Source organism: Heloderma suspectum, chromosome 1 (genome assembly GCF_057233095.1).
Source record: "Heloderma suspectum isolate Gila_16-S chromosome 1, 16-S_ref, whole genome shotgun sequence".
In the NCBI taxonomy this organism is placed as follows: domain Eukaryota; kingdom Metazoa; phylum Chordata; class Lepidosauria; order Squamata; family Helodermatidae; genus Heloderma; species Heloderma suspectum.
Genome location: NC_139458.1, coordinates 405,535,010 through 405,551,858, shown reverse-complemented (window position 1 = coordinate 405,551,858; position 16,849 = coordinate 405,535,010). Strand labels below are relative to the sequence as shown.

At 43.5% G+C, this 16,849-nt stretch overlaps 1 protein-coding gene across 1 annotated transcript in view; it reads right to left on the bottom strand.

Annotated features, from left to right (window-relative positions):
* PKDCC (protein kinase domain containing, cytoplasmic) overlaps positions 1 to 16,849 on the bottom strand; it is a 73,107-nt gene that overhangs the window by 19,008 nt on the left and 37,250 nt on the right. Inside the window, exons 4-5 of the mRNA XM_084828913.1 lie at positions 13,701 to 13,780; positions 12,158 to 12,265 (exon numbers count right to left, since the gene is read on the bottom strand). Coding sequence (XP_084685039.1) covers positions 12,158 to 12,265; positions 13,701 to 13,780 — 188 coding nt within the window. The remainder of the gene's footprint in view (positions 1 to 12,157; positions 12,266 to 13,700; positions 13,781 to 16,849) is intronic.

The following is a 16,849-nucleotide window of genomic DNA, read 5'->3' as shown; positions in this document are numbered from 1 at the left end:
CACATGTCTGTCTTGTTACTGAAGCATACTGCCTTGAGATGCCCATGATGCCTATGACAGCTCGTGCTGCATAGTGAGAGTGAGTGAAGAAGTCCCTTGTCAGATCTCACCTCACCATTAAACAGCTTTTAGGCCATACCCTCTCTTAGCCTCAGCCCCCAGCCCCCATCTGAAATATACTGAATATACAATACTGATATATATCACTGGGTTGCTGTAAGGATCACTGAGATAAATTATATATCACATGCTTTGAACACTCAAATAGCACTAGGTAAATGCTAATTCAATAATAATAACAATAGCAGCACCTGCACAAAGAATGATGGTGTTTGGACCTTTAAACAGCATATTTCTTTTTAATTATCATGTATTCCCCACTCTCCTTTCAGTAATGGGATTCTATCTGGTGACTCAAGCCTTCTTTCTATTCAGTGTACTTGAATTAAATTTAGATAGACCTCCTGGATTACAGACAAGTTTGCTTCAGGGTAGTTTGGGTGGTTTTGTCTTCTGAAACCTGTGTAAACAGAGTCCATGGAATTTGAAGACTCCCTGCTGTAAGTCACATCATAAAAAGGTCAAAGTTGTCCTCAATTTCCTGACTAATAGTGTTTAAAACCTATAAATAATTTGCCTAATAAGATAATGGTGGCAATAAATTTACACATTCAGATGTTCACACACACAGACACAAGGTTGGACATGGCATGAGTAATGCCTACCATTGTAATGTCACAAAATAGAGACAAAAATGTATTCACCAAACTGTAGCAACATCCTAATCCAAAACCTTTCTATTTGAAACTGTGCTTAAAACGATCAAATGATAGCAACATGACTATGCTACTATATATTCTGACAATCCCGAGGAGAGCTTCTGATAATTGAGGCTTGCTTGACAAGCAGTGGGAGAACACTATCAAAGCTAACTGAGAACTGAGCTGCATGTTCAGAAATATCACACACAGGTGGCACCGGAGGGGGACAGGTGCAAGGGTCTCATTGACAGGTAACTCATCATCCCCTATCAGAAATTAAAGTAAGGGTGGTCCACTGGAGAAGGAAATGGCAACCCACCCCAGTATTCTTGTCAAGAAAACCCCATGGAACGTATCACAAGGCTAAAAAGATATGATGTCAGAAGATGAGCCACTCAGGTCGGAAGGTGTCCAATATACTACTGGGGAAGAGCAGAGGGAATTTCCAAGTAGCGCCAGAAAGAGTGAAGTGGCTGGGCCAAAGCCAAAAGGACTCTCAGCCAAAAGGGGAAGATATATCTAACTGAATGCAGAGTTCCAGAGAATAGCAAGGAGAGACAAGAAGGCCTTCTTAAATGAACAATGCAAAGAAATCGAGGAAAACAATAGAATGGGGAAGACTAGAGATCTTTTCAAGAAAATCGGAGATCTCAAGGGAACGTTTTTTGCAAAGACGGGCATGATAAAGGACAAAGAAGGCAGGGACCTAAGAGAAGCAGATGAGATTAAGAAGAGGTGGAAAGAATACACAGAAGAACTATACAGGAAAGATCTGAATGTCCCTGATAGCCATGATAGTGCCGTCACTGAACTTGAGCCGGACATCCTAGAGAGTGAAGTCAAGTGGGAAGCATTACTAACAACAAAGCTAGCGGAGATGACAGTATTCCAGCTGAGCGATTTAAAATCCTAAAAGATGATGCTGTTAAAGTTCTGCACTCAATATGCCAACAAATTTGGAACACTCAACAGTGGCCACAAGCCTGGAAAAGGTCAGTTTACATTCCAATTCCAAAGAAGGGCAATGCCAAAGAGTGTTCAAACTACCGTACAATTGCACTCATTTCACATGCCAGCAAGGTTATACTCAAAATCCTACAAGCTAGGCTTCAGCAGCATGTGAACCGAGAACTACCGGAAGTACAAGCTGGGTTTCGAAGAGGCAGAGGAACTAGAGATCAAATCGCCAACATTCACTGGATCATGGAGAAAGCAAGAGAATTCCAGAAAAACGTCTATTTCTGCTTCATTGACGACGCTAAAGCCGTTGATTGTGTGGATCACAACAAACTCTGGCAAATTCTGAAAGAGATGGGAGTACCAGACCACCTTACCTGTCTCCTGAGAAACCTGTACGAGGGACAAGAAGCAACAGTAAGTACCGGCCATGGAACAACCGACTGGTTCAAAATTGGGAAAGGAGTACGACAAGGCTGTATAATGTTGCCCTGCTTATTTAATTTATATTCAGAGTACATCATGAGAAACACCAGGCTGGATGAATCACAGGTCAGAATTAAGATTGCCAGGAGAATTATCAACAACCTCAGATTCTCAGACGATACCACCCTAATGGCAGAAAGCGAAGAGGATCTAAAGAGCCTCTTGTTGAGGGTGAAAGTGGAGAATGCAAAAGCTGGTTTGAAACTCAACATTAAAAAAACTAAGATCATGGCATCTGGCCCCATCACTTCCTGGCATACAGAAGGAGAAGAAATGGAAGCAGTGACAGATTTTATTTTCTTGGGCTCCAAGATCACCGCAGACGGTGACTGTAGCCATGAAATTAAAAGACCCTTGCTCCTTGGGAGGAAAGCTATGGCAAACCTAGACAGCATAGTAAGAAGCAGAGACATCACCTTGCTGACAAAGATTTGTATAATCAAAGCTATGGTTTTCCCAGTAGCTACGTATGGCTGTGAGAGCTGGACTATAAGGAAGGCGGAGCGCTGAAGAACTGATGCCTTCGAACTGTGGTGCTGGAGAAGACTCTTACAAGTCCCCTGGACTGCAAGGAGGTCAAATCAGTCAATCCTAAAGGAAATCAACCCTGAGTGCTCATTGGAAGGACAGATACTGAAGCTGAAGCTCCAATATTTTGGCCACCTAATGCGAAGAGAAAACTCCCTGAAAAAGACCCTGATGCTGGGAAAGATTGAAGGCAAAAGGAGAAGGGGATGGCAGAGGATGAGATGGCTAGATAGCATCACCGATGCAATGAATATGAACTTGAGCACACTCCGGGAGAGAGCGGAGGCCAGGAAGGCCTGGCATGCTATGGTCCATGGGGTCACGAAGAATCGGACACGACTGAACAACTGAACAACAATCCTCAACATGCTTAGATGAAAGTTAACTCCATCAAAATCAGTAATTCTTGCTTCAGAGAAAATGGCCTGGTTTACATATAATGCTAAGCCATGGCATGATTTGTTGAAACCTGGCTTGTCATTATAAAGACACCTAGCATATGGGTTGAGTATGGGTTGTCACTGAATCATGGGTTGTCGTTAGGGGTGAATCCTGCACTATGGGGTGTTAACCACAAACAATCTAGGCGCAGCCACTGCAAAGGCCCTCTCCAGACTCCGAACTAAATGTATCTCTGCCCTCATACAAGAAGGCCTCTCTAGCAATTGAGACAAGGTTGGGGGAACCACAAGTTTGAACGTTCCTTCCTTGCAGGAGCTGCTTCACATGTTACATTTTATTTGATGTATACCTAAGATTTTTTAAAGTGCAATGTAATACATGAATAAAACATACACGTATGTGGAAACAGGTGTGAATCATACAGATACACTAATCAGAGACGCAGGATGAGCTGCTGCTCCCTATTTAGTGTAGATTCAGTGTCAAAACTGGGTTTGCTGCCATGGACTGTGTGGAGTGGCCTATAAATAACAAATTAGGCCTAAGCTAGGCTACAATTTTTCTACCTAAACAGGTTCTAGTTTACTATGTGTAGTGAGTTTTTCCATATGGGGAACCATTCAAAACTGTGATCCCCATCTGCAGTCTGAGGAAAGGCCATACCACATTATATTTCTGAGCCTGTAGTGTGATACCAAAGCAACTCTTAAAAAAGCAGCCCTTAAAAATAATAAAATCTACCTTACAATACAGGTGGTGAGGCTTATCTATCTATCAGAATATTTGAACCCTGCTTTTCTGCCCCACAAAGTGCCCCCCACAGTGCCTCACAACAATCATCCAAAGCACAATGATCAAACAACTTAAAATGACAACTTGAGTTAAAATAAAACAGCAACGTGACACAGCAGCATTTGAACCTTCCCAGCCCTAGTCTGATACTCTGACCTCTACTACACGCTGGCTCTCACATATTATGATGCATGGAAGAAGTGACTTGCCTGATCAGAGCAAGATCCATCTAGCCCAGCATTCTGCTTCCAACAGTGGTCATCCTGATGCCTCTGTGAGCTTACACAGAGGGCATGAGAGGGATATATAGGTAGATACTTTATACCGAGTCAGACGGTTTGTCAATCTAGCCCAAAATTTGTTGTCTACTCTGACTGGCTGCAGCCCTCTCAATTCTCAGGCAGAAGCCTTTCGCATCACCTGCTACCTGACCCTTTTGACTGGAGATGCTGGGAATTGAACCTGGGGCCTTTTGCATTCAAAGTATGTGCTCTACCACTGAGCTATGGTCCCTCCTCTTCTTACTGGCACCTTGCAAAAGCCACCTCTACTAGCCTGGATCAGAAAGCCAGGCAGGCCTACCTCACTCCACCCCACTCCAGACTCAGTCACACAAATGAACTCCGGGACTACAATGTAATATAAATTAGGTAAAACTGGCTGCGGTTTCCTCCTTTTAACTTGTTTGAGTCACCCTCAATCTGACTTTAATCAGCCCTAATGACCATTTATTCCAGCCGCAGCAGCCAGATTGTTGGTTTTTTATTTTACTTTTTACTACTAACTGTAGCTACCAGTTGGGAAACCGCCCAGTCTCCTTTTCTACTTATCATCTGCTAATATACCCTGGTTCAGGGACACAGCTGCAGTAATGTGCATCCTTGACAAAGTAATCTCTTTACTCTCTCTCTCTCTCTCTCTCTCACTCTCCATTTGTTGCAACGGCAAAATTAAATGCCACCAACAGCGTCCGAAGAGGAGAGAGATGGAAAGTATTAGAACTTATTTGTAGAATAGCACAGTATTGAAACTACCAGTTTCCTTTAGAGTAAAATGTAACATAATTAGAATTTGGTTGACTTAAAAAAACATTGTTCTCTGTTTTATAAACATTGAGTCATATATTAATACATTTACAATAGAACTGCTGCTTGCCTATTTTACTATTATTCATGTTCTGCTTAATTTTCACTGCATGCTATTTTCCATTATTTTACTTGCCCATATATAGCTGATTCCTGAAAAATCTGTCAAATGGTTTGGGATTAAGTAAAATAAATTGGGGGTGCTATTTATTGCTCTATAAATTGGGGTATTATTTCTTGTTCTTAGCAGCCTGATGCTATAAAATAAGGAAGGCTGAGCGCCGAAGAATTGATGCTTTCGAACTGTGGTGCTGGAGAAGACTCTTACGAGTCCCCTGGACTGCAAGGAGGTCAAATCAGTCCATCCTAAAGGAAATCAACCCTGACTGCTCATTGGAAGGACAGATAATGAAGCTGAAGCTCCAATATTTTGGCCACCTAATGCGAAGAGAAAACTCCCTGGAAAATACCCTGATGCTGGGAAAGACTGAAGGCAAAAGGAGAAGGGGGCGGCAGAGGATGAGATGGCTAGATAGCATCACGGATGCAATGAATATGAACTTGAGCATGCTCCGGGAGAGAACGCAGGACAGGAAGGCCTGGCGTGCTATGGTCCATGGGGTCACGAAGAGTCGGACACGACTGAACGACTGAACAACAACAACAACAAAGCCCACTGAACTCAGTGGGTTGAATCCAAATTTAGTCATCCTTACACTAGACCCACTGAAAATCAATGGGACAAATTAGTCATGATTTTAAGTCCCGCTGATTTTAATGGGTCTGCTCCAAGCATGACTAAGTTTGGATCCAACCCAATCAGCCTAAGTGCACCTCACTCTGCACAGGAGAAGACTGGTCTTCTGGTCTAATATTTACTCCAAGACAATGGGATTCAGTACAGTGGTTGTCTCCTACCTGCCAAGGCTTTTTTTACTTGTCCTGCTACTTACCCACAATCTAGCTGTTCTGGAATTAAGAGAGAGAAAACCATTTGCAGAGGAAACCCACTGGAGGACAGATAAGCTCCATGGGCATTATATTGCCTACCCACTGTAATAAATAAATAAACAAACAAACACCATCAGTGTATGTGGCACTTTACAGAGTAACCTAAGCATAAACAGACAAGGTCCATGCCCCAAGAAGCTTACAATGTAAATCTCAGTCACTTGGTGGATGAAACAGCCCTGCTTGTGAGGAAGATAAAGGAAGAAGAGAAGAAGGCCAGGATCTCTTCTTGATCATCCCAGAGTGCAGGACACGGAATAATGGGCTCAAGTTACAGGAAGCCAGATTCCGGCTGAACATCAGGAAAAACGTCCTGAGTGTCAGAGCAATACGACAATGGAACCGATTACCTGGGGAGGTGGTGGGCTCTCCCACACTGGAGGCCTTCAAGACGAGGCTGGACAGCCATCTGTCAGGGATGCTCTGACTTGGATTCCTGCATTGAGCAGGGGGTTGGACTCGATGGCCTTGTAGGCCCCTTCCAACCCTACTATTCTATGATTCTATGAAGAGAATAGCCGACAACAGCCGACGCAAAAACGTTGAAATGTTCCCCCTGGGGGAAGCACTTGGCAGCCACTTATTTTCAGAGACTCACAAAAACAAATCTGTTTCATCTAGACTTTCAGGGTATTAGTCTGATCCACCACAGCTCACCGGTTTTGATCATTTGTTTACCACCTCATTGAACCGGTCATCTTTTTTCTCTTTTTTGGTAAATTAAATGTTTACAGTAAATTTACTGTTTTGTAAATTACATTTTAAGAAGTGATGTATACACGTCATAAAAATAAAGTGCATAAATCAAGGTGGAGCAATGAGTAAGAGGGGATGACCTTGCACATATGCACCTATATAAAATTAGGTTTTGTTTCCGTTTGGGCTGAAGGCTAAACTGTTACGTTGCGAGATGGTGACCAGCCCAAGATTCATCTAATGAACATCGGAAGCTGCCTTACACCAAGTCAGACCATTGGTCCATCTAGCCCAGTATTGTTGACACTGACTGGCAGCGGCTCTCCAGGATTGGTCCATCTAGCCCAGTATTGTTGACACTGACTGGCAGCGGCTCTCCAGGATTGGTCCATCTAGCCCAGTATTGTTGACACTGACTGGCAGCGGCTCTCCAGGATTGGTCCATCTAGCCCAGTATTGTTGACACTGACTGGCAGCGGCTCTCCAGGGCTTCAGGCATGTGCTCTACAACTGAGCTATGGCTGGTGGTGAACAGGCATTTGAACGTGGGTCTCTCTGATCAAAGTTACAAACACTACACCGAAGTCTCTAACCACTACTACACACTGCCTCTCATTCTTGCACCTTTTATCTCCCAGTGAAATAAAAATTTCTAGGAAGCATATAGTTTCAGGGCTGTAGCCAAAAAGTAAGTCAGAGAGAGTGGGGGTGGGTGAAGGAGTATTATGTTGCGCAGCCTTCCAGTTTTCTCAGGAGGTTGCTATAGCATTTTGGAAGCACTATTGTACTGTAAATATTTACACACAGCATGGCCTTGCCAAGATGTCAAAGGGCAAATGAGAACAGCTAATGTCATACCTTATAAGCTGGCACTGCATTCCTTTCCTCTTTCAGGAAGCGATGCCCCCGCCCCCAGCCAGCTTTCTCTTGGCATTTAGGAAACCTTCAGGGCATAATAATGACTTGCTCATTTGTTTTAATTAGTTAAAAAGCAACAAGGTTTGATGCCTGAAATGCCCACGGATAGCTCAAATGCCTCCGCATGGGACGTTGGCTCTTCTCCTTAGGGTGAACGCATTTCAAAAGGGACAAGGGTTTTGCCCCATAAAGAAAGGTGACATTCAGTACATGCAATTTTCCTCTTCACACTACAACAGTGTGATAAGAGCGCCACACCTGTGAAATCTCTGCCTTTCTCAGAGCTCTCAAAAGTACAGAAGCCCAGTGCCTTTGGGAATAGGGGTAAGTTGCATTTACTTGCACTACATTAGTTAATGGATAAGGCAGAAAAGGTCTTATGAACAATCCACAGCTGGAAATACTATCATCTGGGAGATGCACTTTCCAATAGGTACTTACAGCAACCACTCGTACATCGAGTATTGTCATATATGTAAAAGGGCAATACAGCCCAGGAGACAGAATGCTTAATATGGCTCTGCTAGCCCTACACAATGCTCTACCTCCTGGTTTCTTTTTCCTTTCTGATAAAAATGGGAATAACAGTGTCCTCCTTTACATGACTGCTAGAGTCTTCTGCTCCGTCACCATGTTAGTGCTAATCTAATTATGGTTGGCACAGTTGTTAGAAATATACATTGCAAAATTTAGAAACAATAGCTCTAGTCCTTTATTTGCTTATTCTCATATTATTTCTCTGAAATCACTGAACACTGGCAAAAGTATCTCCGCAAGGGATTGATGCAAGGCAAACGAGGCAAAGAGCTTGCTGCCCTCAGGTGTGGTGGAGGACACTGTCCTATCACCAGTGTTGAAATAAGATTCATCTACCTGTCTGGTCCACATCTGTAAGTGGAATGAGAGTGGAGTGCCATCTTGTTCTTTGCCTCAGGCAGCAAAATGTATTTGGATGGCCCTAAGGGCATCACATCCATACATAGCCAATCAAGCTTGGCTATATGGTGGCATCACCGACAGCAAGTGAGGGCAAAGTAAATGAATGTGGCTGCAATTCTAGGCACAGTTATTTGGGAGTAGTAAACATCAACGAACTTCCTTCCAAGTAAACCTGCATAGGATTGTGCTGCACATATAGATCTTTGTAAGGAGTACAAAAAACTTTTTAAAAACCATCAATAAAAGGAGAGATGTTACTGAAAATGTTTGCAAAACAAAAAGTACCTAGTATTGGCTCATCTAATTTCTAAACAGCTATGAAAAGGCTATCAATGGCTACTAGTCTTGAAGGCTATGTGCTACCTCCAGTACCAGAGGCAGTGAGCCTATGTACACCTGCTGGGGAACATGGGTGGGAGGGTGCTGTTGTGCTCATGCCCTGCTTGTGGGTCCCTGGCCAACAGCTGGTTGGCCACTATGTGAACAGAATGCTGGACTAGATGGACCCTTGGTCTGATCCAGCATGGCTCTTCTTATGTTCTTATGAAGAAAAAGCTGTTCATATGCAACTTTTGCCAGTGTTCAGTGATTGAGGAATAATATGAGAATAAGCAAATAAAGGACTAGAGCCATTGTTTCTAAATTTTGCAATGTATATTTCTAACAACTGTGTCAACCATAATTAGATTAAAAGGGAGATAGTTTATACTTAAATCCTATAGGCTTACAAGTCCAGTTGGCAGCCTAAATTTTGTTTCAGGTTCACTGCAACCACTATTAATACCCCACACAAGTATTTTTAATACATTGTCATTTCAAATAGCACAGCATCCAGATAACAAACTTTAATAATAGGATGATTTATGATTCAAGAAAAACATACACAACTATTAAAGCCACACACACACACACACACACACACACACACACTGTGCTTTGTTTCTGTGTCACTAAAGCAAAGTCCAAAGTAGAATATAATTTATGGCACTATAAAAAGTTTTACAACCAAAGCACAGTGAAAGCTTAAGATCCAAGTCCTTCTGCAACATTACCAAGGTTTATCTTGTTAACGTTTATTTATGGGGAGGCTCAGATTGACAAGAACTCTCATGGAGTTGGTTTTCTACTAACTGTTGGTGCCACTTTCCTCACATGGAACTATACGTGAAAAGAGTCTCTCTTGCTCTTCCTCTCTCAGAGAAACAATTTAGGCTTGATTCTCAGCCTCTTCCATACAAAGCTGGAATCTTTGAAAAAAGGTAATTTCCCTAAGATCACCATCACATCTTACCATACAGAAGGTTTTATAATACCCTATTAAAGACACTTATTTCAATCCAGCAGTTTCTTACAACACAAAGAGCATTCTAACTATAATTAGGGATGTACGAAAGTTCCGCCACGGATCTTGGGGAGGCCGAATGCCAGCGCATTCGGCCCCCCGAAATCGGTGGCGGAACGGCCCGCCGCCCCCCCCCCGCCACCTCCCCAGGACGAGACTTACCTTGGGCGGATCTTCCTGGCGGCAGCAGCGGCTCCGGCAGCGGCTCCGGCGGTGGCCGGTCTTCCGACTGGCTGCCGCCGCCGCCATTTCCAGTTTTTTTTAAAAAAAAAAAACGTGATAGGCTACGTAAAGATTTATGTAGCCTATCATGGCTAGGTTTTTTTTAAAAAAGTGATAGGCTACGTAAATGTTTACATAGCCTATCACGGCTAACTTTAAAAAAAAAACAACGTGCGTACGCAAATGGCGGCGGCCATGGCCACCGCCATTTGCATTCCTTATTTTGGCACGTCTTAGTCTACGTAAACATTTACATAGACTAAAGAGGTAAAGGTAAAGGTGTCCCCAACCAGTCGTGTCTGACTCTAGGGTGTGGTGCTCATCTCCATTTCTAAGCCGAAGAGCCAGCGCTGTCCGAAGACGCTTCCGTGGTCATGTGGCCGGCATGACTGAACACCAAGGTGCACGGAGCGCTGTTACCTTTCCCGCCGAAGTGGTACCTATTTATCTACTTGCAATTTCTTGCTTTCGAACTGCTAGCTATTTGCGTTCCCCTTATTTTCGCCGTCTTAGTCTACGTAAATGTTTACGTTGACTAAGACGTGCCAAAATAAGGAACGCAAATGGCGGCAGCCGTGGCTGCCGCCATTTGCGTACGTGCGTTTGTTTGTTTTTTAAGTCAGCCATGATAGGCTACGTAAACATTTACGTAGCCTATCACGGCTGACTGCAGCTGCCGCCATTTGCGTCCCTGCTAGCCAGCAGCCGGATGTCCAGCTGCTGGCGGAGCCGGCCGGCGGCTCCGCAGAATCGCTGCGGAGCACAGCCGGCCGGCCAGGATTCGGGGGGAGGAGGAACGGAGAGCCTCCCCCCCCGGCGAGGATTCCGGGGGGAGGGACGGAACGCCTCCCCCCCAACCATAAACATAATTCGCGAAAGGTAAGTACCTTTCGTACATCCCTAACTATAATGGCTTGCCCATTCATTTCAACAGAAAAGGCAGATTGAAATATGCATTGTTTGTATAGCAGATTTGCTTCCTCCATTGACATGAATGGGGCAGCCTGTATGTACAAGAGAGCGTGCAGGATTCTGGACAAGGCTGAACTGAGCTTTCAGAAGTCAAAGTGAAACAAGCTATGCACATTTTCCATTTGTTTTTGTGTTTTAATGTAATCCAACCTTATACCTGATTGTTACTTGTAGTTCTTCTGAGAGGACCCAGACTGTCTATTTGCAGCCTGTATATGTGGGGATTAAAGTTGCAATCCTATACCCATTGACCTGGAAGTAAGCCCCATTAAATTCAATGGGGCTTGCTTCTGAGTAGACATGTATAGGATTGCACTATATGGCTGCTATACCATACTGGCTCTACAAGTAGACCAGTGCTCATACCCCTTATAGTGTATGGAGAGAATAGAGCTACTCTGTTCTGAGCTTTGGGAATTTCAAAAGACCTGTCACAGAGAACAGGAGTTGCTAATTCTGCTATAATGCAGTTAGGACCCCAGTTCATCTGGAGCCCAATTCTGTCCTGTATTTAGCATGATGATTAACAGCCCTACAGAAATCCAACTGATGCCAGAACATCGGGTACTTCATCATTCATCAGTTTGACAGGCAGGTTTCTTAAATACGTGGCCAGGTAATCCTTTCCAATCAGGGCAGAAGGCGACAGCACCTGGCATCCTTGGGCATCTGCCAGGGCCCATTGCTGATGCCTGCCCTGGAGGGGCCCTTAATTTTTATTATGGGTCCAGCATTCCAAGCTGCACCAGGTGTTTGGATCTAGCCACCCTTTTAATTTTCCGCAATGTTTCCAACAGCATCGCTCTGAGGCATTGTGGGAAAAGAAATGGACGACCAGACCCAGCCACCCAGCGCTCTTTGTGGCACTGCCACCACAACCAGAATAAGGGGCTCACTGGAGGACACTGTGCCCATGGACCCGCTCAAACATGTAGCTGGCCCTGCTCTGAGTTGTTATTCTCTTTGGTAGTCTTGAACATGCACGTTTGGCTCCACTTTTCAGTTTCTTCTAGGAACTTGCTAGATTTCTAAGAGCATTACTTTACCTGATTTGGGTTTCCGTGTAATGTTCTGGAGGTACATGCCACTCTTGTATAAATGCAGAACTCTTTCAAGGTGAGCAGCTGTTTCATCTATTCCCCACTGAAGTTCTCCTGTGAGAAGTAAAGGGAAATAATGGCTTAGAGACCAAAAAAAAGAAACTCTGTCCAGTAGCAGCAGCAGCTATAGAAGCTTCAGAGGGGGAGAGGTAATGACTGCAGGGCCTGGTAGGGAGCAAAAAAACAGATCGGGAGGGGCATTGGAGGGGGGACACAAGGAAAGGCATAACTATTATCGCTCATCATTCTATCCTGCCCTCCTCCAAGGAGCTCTGGACAGAAAATATTGGGTTATCTTATTTATCTTCACAACAACCCTGTGAGGGCAGGTTAGGCTGAGAGATGGTGCCTGGCCTGAGTGGGGATTTGAACCCAAATCTCCTTGGTCCAGCTCCAACACTTTATCTACTATACCACATTGGCCCCCTAGTGGGGAAGATGAAATTACGTTGAGGATAGTGTTCTCAACCTGGGCTTTCTTATTGTCCTGCCAAGTGGTAAGAATCAATTCCGAGATCAAACAGAACTATGATCTAAAAAGGCCTTTAGTAAGTGCAGTTGCTCATATTCATCCTTTGTTATCCAAACTTTTCTCATTCCCATTCTCCCTCTTACCATCCCCACTACTGATATTTAGATTGTATGTCTCTTGGGGCAGAGCTCTGCCTTTTTTCTTATGCTATAAAGCATGGTTGGGCAAAAGGTAGATCTGGAACTACTGGTAGATCTCTGGGAGCAGATCACCAAAGATTTTTGATTCCCAATCATTTTAACAATAACAGCAACAAAATGCTGAAATGAAGAAAGCTTAGGGTAACCAGGATTATTGTCTGAGCTCCATTAAACAAATTCCTGGGTGCGACATTCTTTAATTCTAAGTGTGTGTCTTTTGTACCAGGTGGATCTCAGGGCTCGGGGGGGGGGGGAGAAGGGGGTAAAATGATCAGGAAGCTGGATCACCTTCAGAAGGATGGAGCAGAATGTCTAAAATATTTGGGCCTTTTTATTCAGAAAAAAAGAACACTACAGGGGGGAAATAATAGACTGTTTTATAAAATTATTCATGGTGTCAAGACAGTAGGAAGTGAAAGGGGTTTTCCCCCTCTTTCGATATGAGAAACTAAAGGTCAGCCAATGATATTGATTGACAGTAGATTCAGGAAAGGAAGTATTTCTTCACCCAATGCATAATTAAATTCATGGAATTCGCTGCTGTTAAGATAGCCACAAGCTTGAAGGGCTTTAAAAGGGGATTAGACCATTTAATGGAGGAGAGACTGGTCAAGAGCCAGGATGGCTAAATGGAACCTCCATGTACTAAAGCAGCATGCCACTGAACTACAGATACTAGGGTGCATCAAGGGGCCTATTGCCTTCAAGCCCTCCTTTTGGGCTTCTCAAAAGCATTTCAGTGGCCACTGTGGGATGCAGAATGCTGGACTAGACAGACCTTTGGCCTGATCCAGTAAGGATCTTTGTATGCCCTGACCTGTAGCGTTGACGATGACATCCAGCAACGGTCTCAGGGATGAAGGGGCACTGTGCGGCAGAAGATATGTAAAGAAAAACCTATGAAGAAGTGGAACATGTTAGGTTTATGAGAGTTTGCCAACTGCTGAACAACATAAATGAACAATAAAAACCCAGTAATTTACAAGTCTCTGAGCTATGCAGGAAACAGAACCATATTCTATAATTAAATATATAGCTCCAGCTATATTCACACAGCTGCTTGGTGCAGCTTAGACAGAGAGCCGCTTTGCACAATGCCACCTTGTCACTACCTGTAAATATTTTATTAATGTAGAGATTTGCTATAAACCTACCCCCACCCCCCACCCCGATGGATTTGACCTGTTTGCAAAGCTGTCTGTCTCTGCTTGGACAAGGTTGTGTGTCTTTTTAGGGCTGTAAATTCAAAACTTTTTTCACACTTCCAGTCTGAAAAACAACCAACCAGATCTTTATCTATGTCGAGTCATGAACATTTTTAGCACTTCAGAACAAAAAGATGAAGGCAGGATGTTCTGCACTTTAAAGAAAGAGAGAGGCAAAATAATCCAAATTTTGCAGTTAAAAAACAATTCTGCAACTTTATTCTGCAAATTATATATTGAGCAATTTACATGATATATTTTGTAAAAATGACTATCCTAGATGACTATCCACATTCAGGCAATCTTATTCGAACCAACTAAATTGTCACAAAGTGAGTTCTTGAATTTTCTTCCAGCTTTGATGTTAATCAAACCAGGGTTGGGGGAAGGAGGCGGCAGAAGAAAAAAATGCCAAGCATGATGTTATGGCCCCAAAGTCTGGAGTTTGTAAAACTCTCAAAATGGAGTGCAGGAGATGTTAGGCAGCCTTAATTAAACTAAACATTGTAAATAAGCCCACAGAAGTTACTAGCCTAAATTTTTTTTTACTAGCCAGCTAGGAAGCTAGTGGCCTGTGTTTCTATGCTGGCTTCTGGGGGAGGGGTGGGGGGCTAGTAAAAAAATGCCTATCAAGCAGATTGCCAGGAAAGAGATGGAATGGTCCACCCCATCCTCTGCCAACCTGCTTGGTTTCCATGCTGGTTGTGGAGGAAGGGGCTTTCCTTCAGGTAATGCTTGCATGGAAAACCAATACTCGATTAGCCTCTGCTAAGTGCAAACCCCGTTTCAAACTGCACCGAAAGCTACTGGGACAAAGAAACTACCACAGTGATTCCCTGGTCAAATAGGTTTTGAAGCAATACAAAAAACCCTGCATAACCTGTTTTCCAGCATTGAAAGTAATATGAGTGTACACATTACAATGATCCTTCTTTCAAACTACCTTCAATTCCTGCAGGAGGGGGGAATAGTCCCCTCCTCCAGCCTTAGGGGTGGGACTAGCAGCACAGAGGACACATCTCAACAGAGGGTTCTTTTTAATCCATCACTAGAGATCGTTAAAGAATCCTCTTTTTAAGGTTCACTTTTGTCACAAATAAGCAAACCTTAAAAAGTGGACTCTTGATAAAAACATCAACCCCTTTGAGGATGAAGAACAGATAGCAAAAATTAACGTTGGAGAACTTTAAATCATCGTGATATGATTTAGTAAGGGGATATGCAATTCCATTGCCTCTTTGAATTCCTCCAGCCAATCGCATAGTGTTGTATTTCACTTTATCAACTCTCTTTCCTGAGTTAACTTTTAACAAGGTGGACAGTTCAGGCTCAGCATAAACAGAAGCATGAGACATAAATATTAGGTCATGAGCAGATTGGTAACATGAATAGGACATTTCAAGGGATGCTGCTCTGTTCCGTCTGTTCTGAAAAGTAATGAAAAGGTTTTTCCTTATATGCATAGATCACACTGTTACATTTAAAAAGTAGTCCTGTAATGGCACATAAGTGGGCCTTCCCAATAGTGGCACCCACCCAGTCTCCCAAGTGCGATTCGAGAGGCAGAAACTGTGGCAAGCAGCAAATGCCTACTGATAACACATTTGTTCACTCAGGCATTCCCTGACTTGAAATCAATGTTGCCCTGTTTTACTGCTTTGTTGTAATGTTTTAAATGTATTGTTTTAACAGATACGGAAGCTGAAGCTCAAATATTCTGGCCACCTAATGTGAAGAGAAAACTCACTGGAAAAGACCCTGATGCTGGGAAAGATTGAAGGCAAAAGGAGAAGGGGACGGCAGAGGATGAGATGGCTAGATAGCATCACCGATGCAACAAATATGAAGTTGAGCACACTCCGGGAGAGAGCGGAGGACAGGAAGGCCTGGGGTCACGAAGAGTTGGACACGACTTAATGACTGAACAACAACAACAATGTGTTTTTATATAAACTTGGAATGTCGTGGTATAGAAGCAGCTTAAATAAATTACTTAAATATTTAAAAGGTTTTTAATCACACCTGGGGGAGAAAATAATTTTAATCATTTAAGTGAAGACATCAGAAAGGAATAATACAAGATTTTTTGTTAGCAGGATGTGAGTTTTGTGAATATAACATGCGAGTTAGACCCAAGTCCAGAGATTTATAGAGGAAGAGTGGTCCCTGTAGGCCTGGGGTGGGCAGAAAGTAGATCTCCAGATGTTTTAGACTTCAACTCCCAGCATTCCTGACCACTGGCCATGCTAGCAGGGGCTTCTGGGAGTTGATGTCCAAAACATCTGGAGATCTACCTTCTGCTGCAGGCCTTCGAGAAAAAACCCTGGATCTATGCTGGAAATCCTTCGCAAGAGCATCCCTAACATATATCTGTCCAGGCTCCACCTACGTCTGCCACAAGATGTAGTGATGGCCACCAATTTGGAAGGCTATAAAAGGTGACTAGACAAATTCGTGGCAGATAAAGCTTTCAATGGCTACTAGTCCTGTTGGCTCTATGCTACCTCCAGTGTCACATGCAGTATGCCTCTGTATGCCAGTTGCTGGGGAACATGGAAGGAAAGTGCTGTTACATTCATGTCCTACTTGTGGGTTTCCGACAGACAGCTGGTTGGCCACTGTGTGAACAGAATCCTGGACTAGAAAGACCTTTGGTCTGATCCAGCAAGGCTCTTCTTATGTCCTTATGCCTGAAGACCTCCAGTGAGGGACTGCCCATCACTCCTCTAGGTAATTGGTTCCACTCTCTAATTTCTTTTAC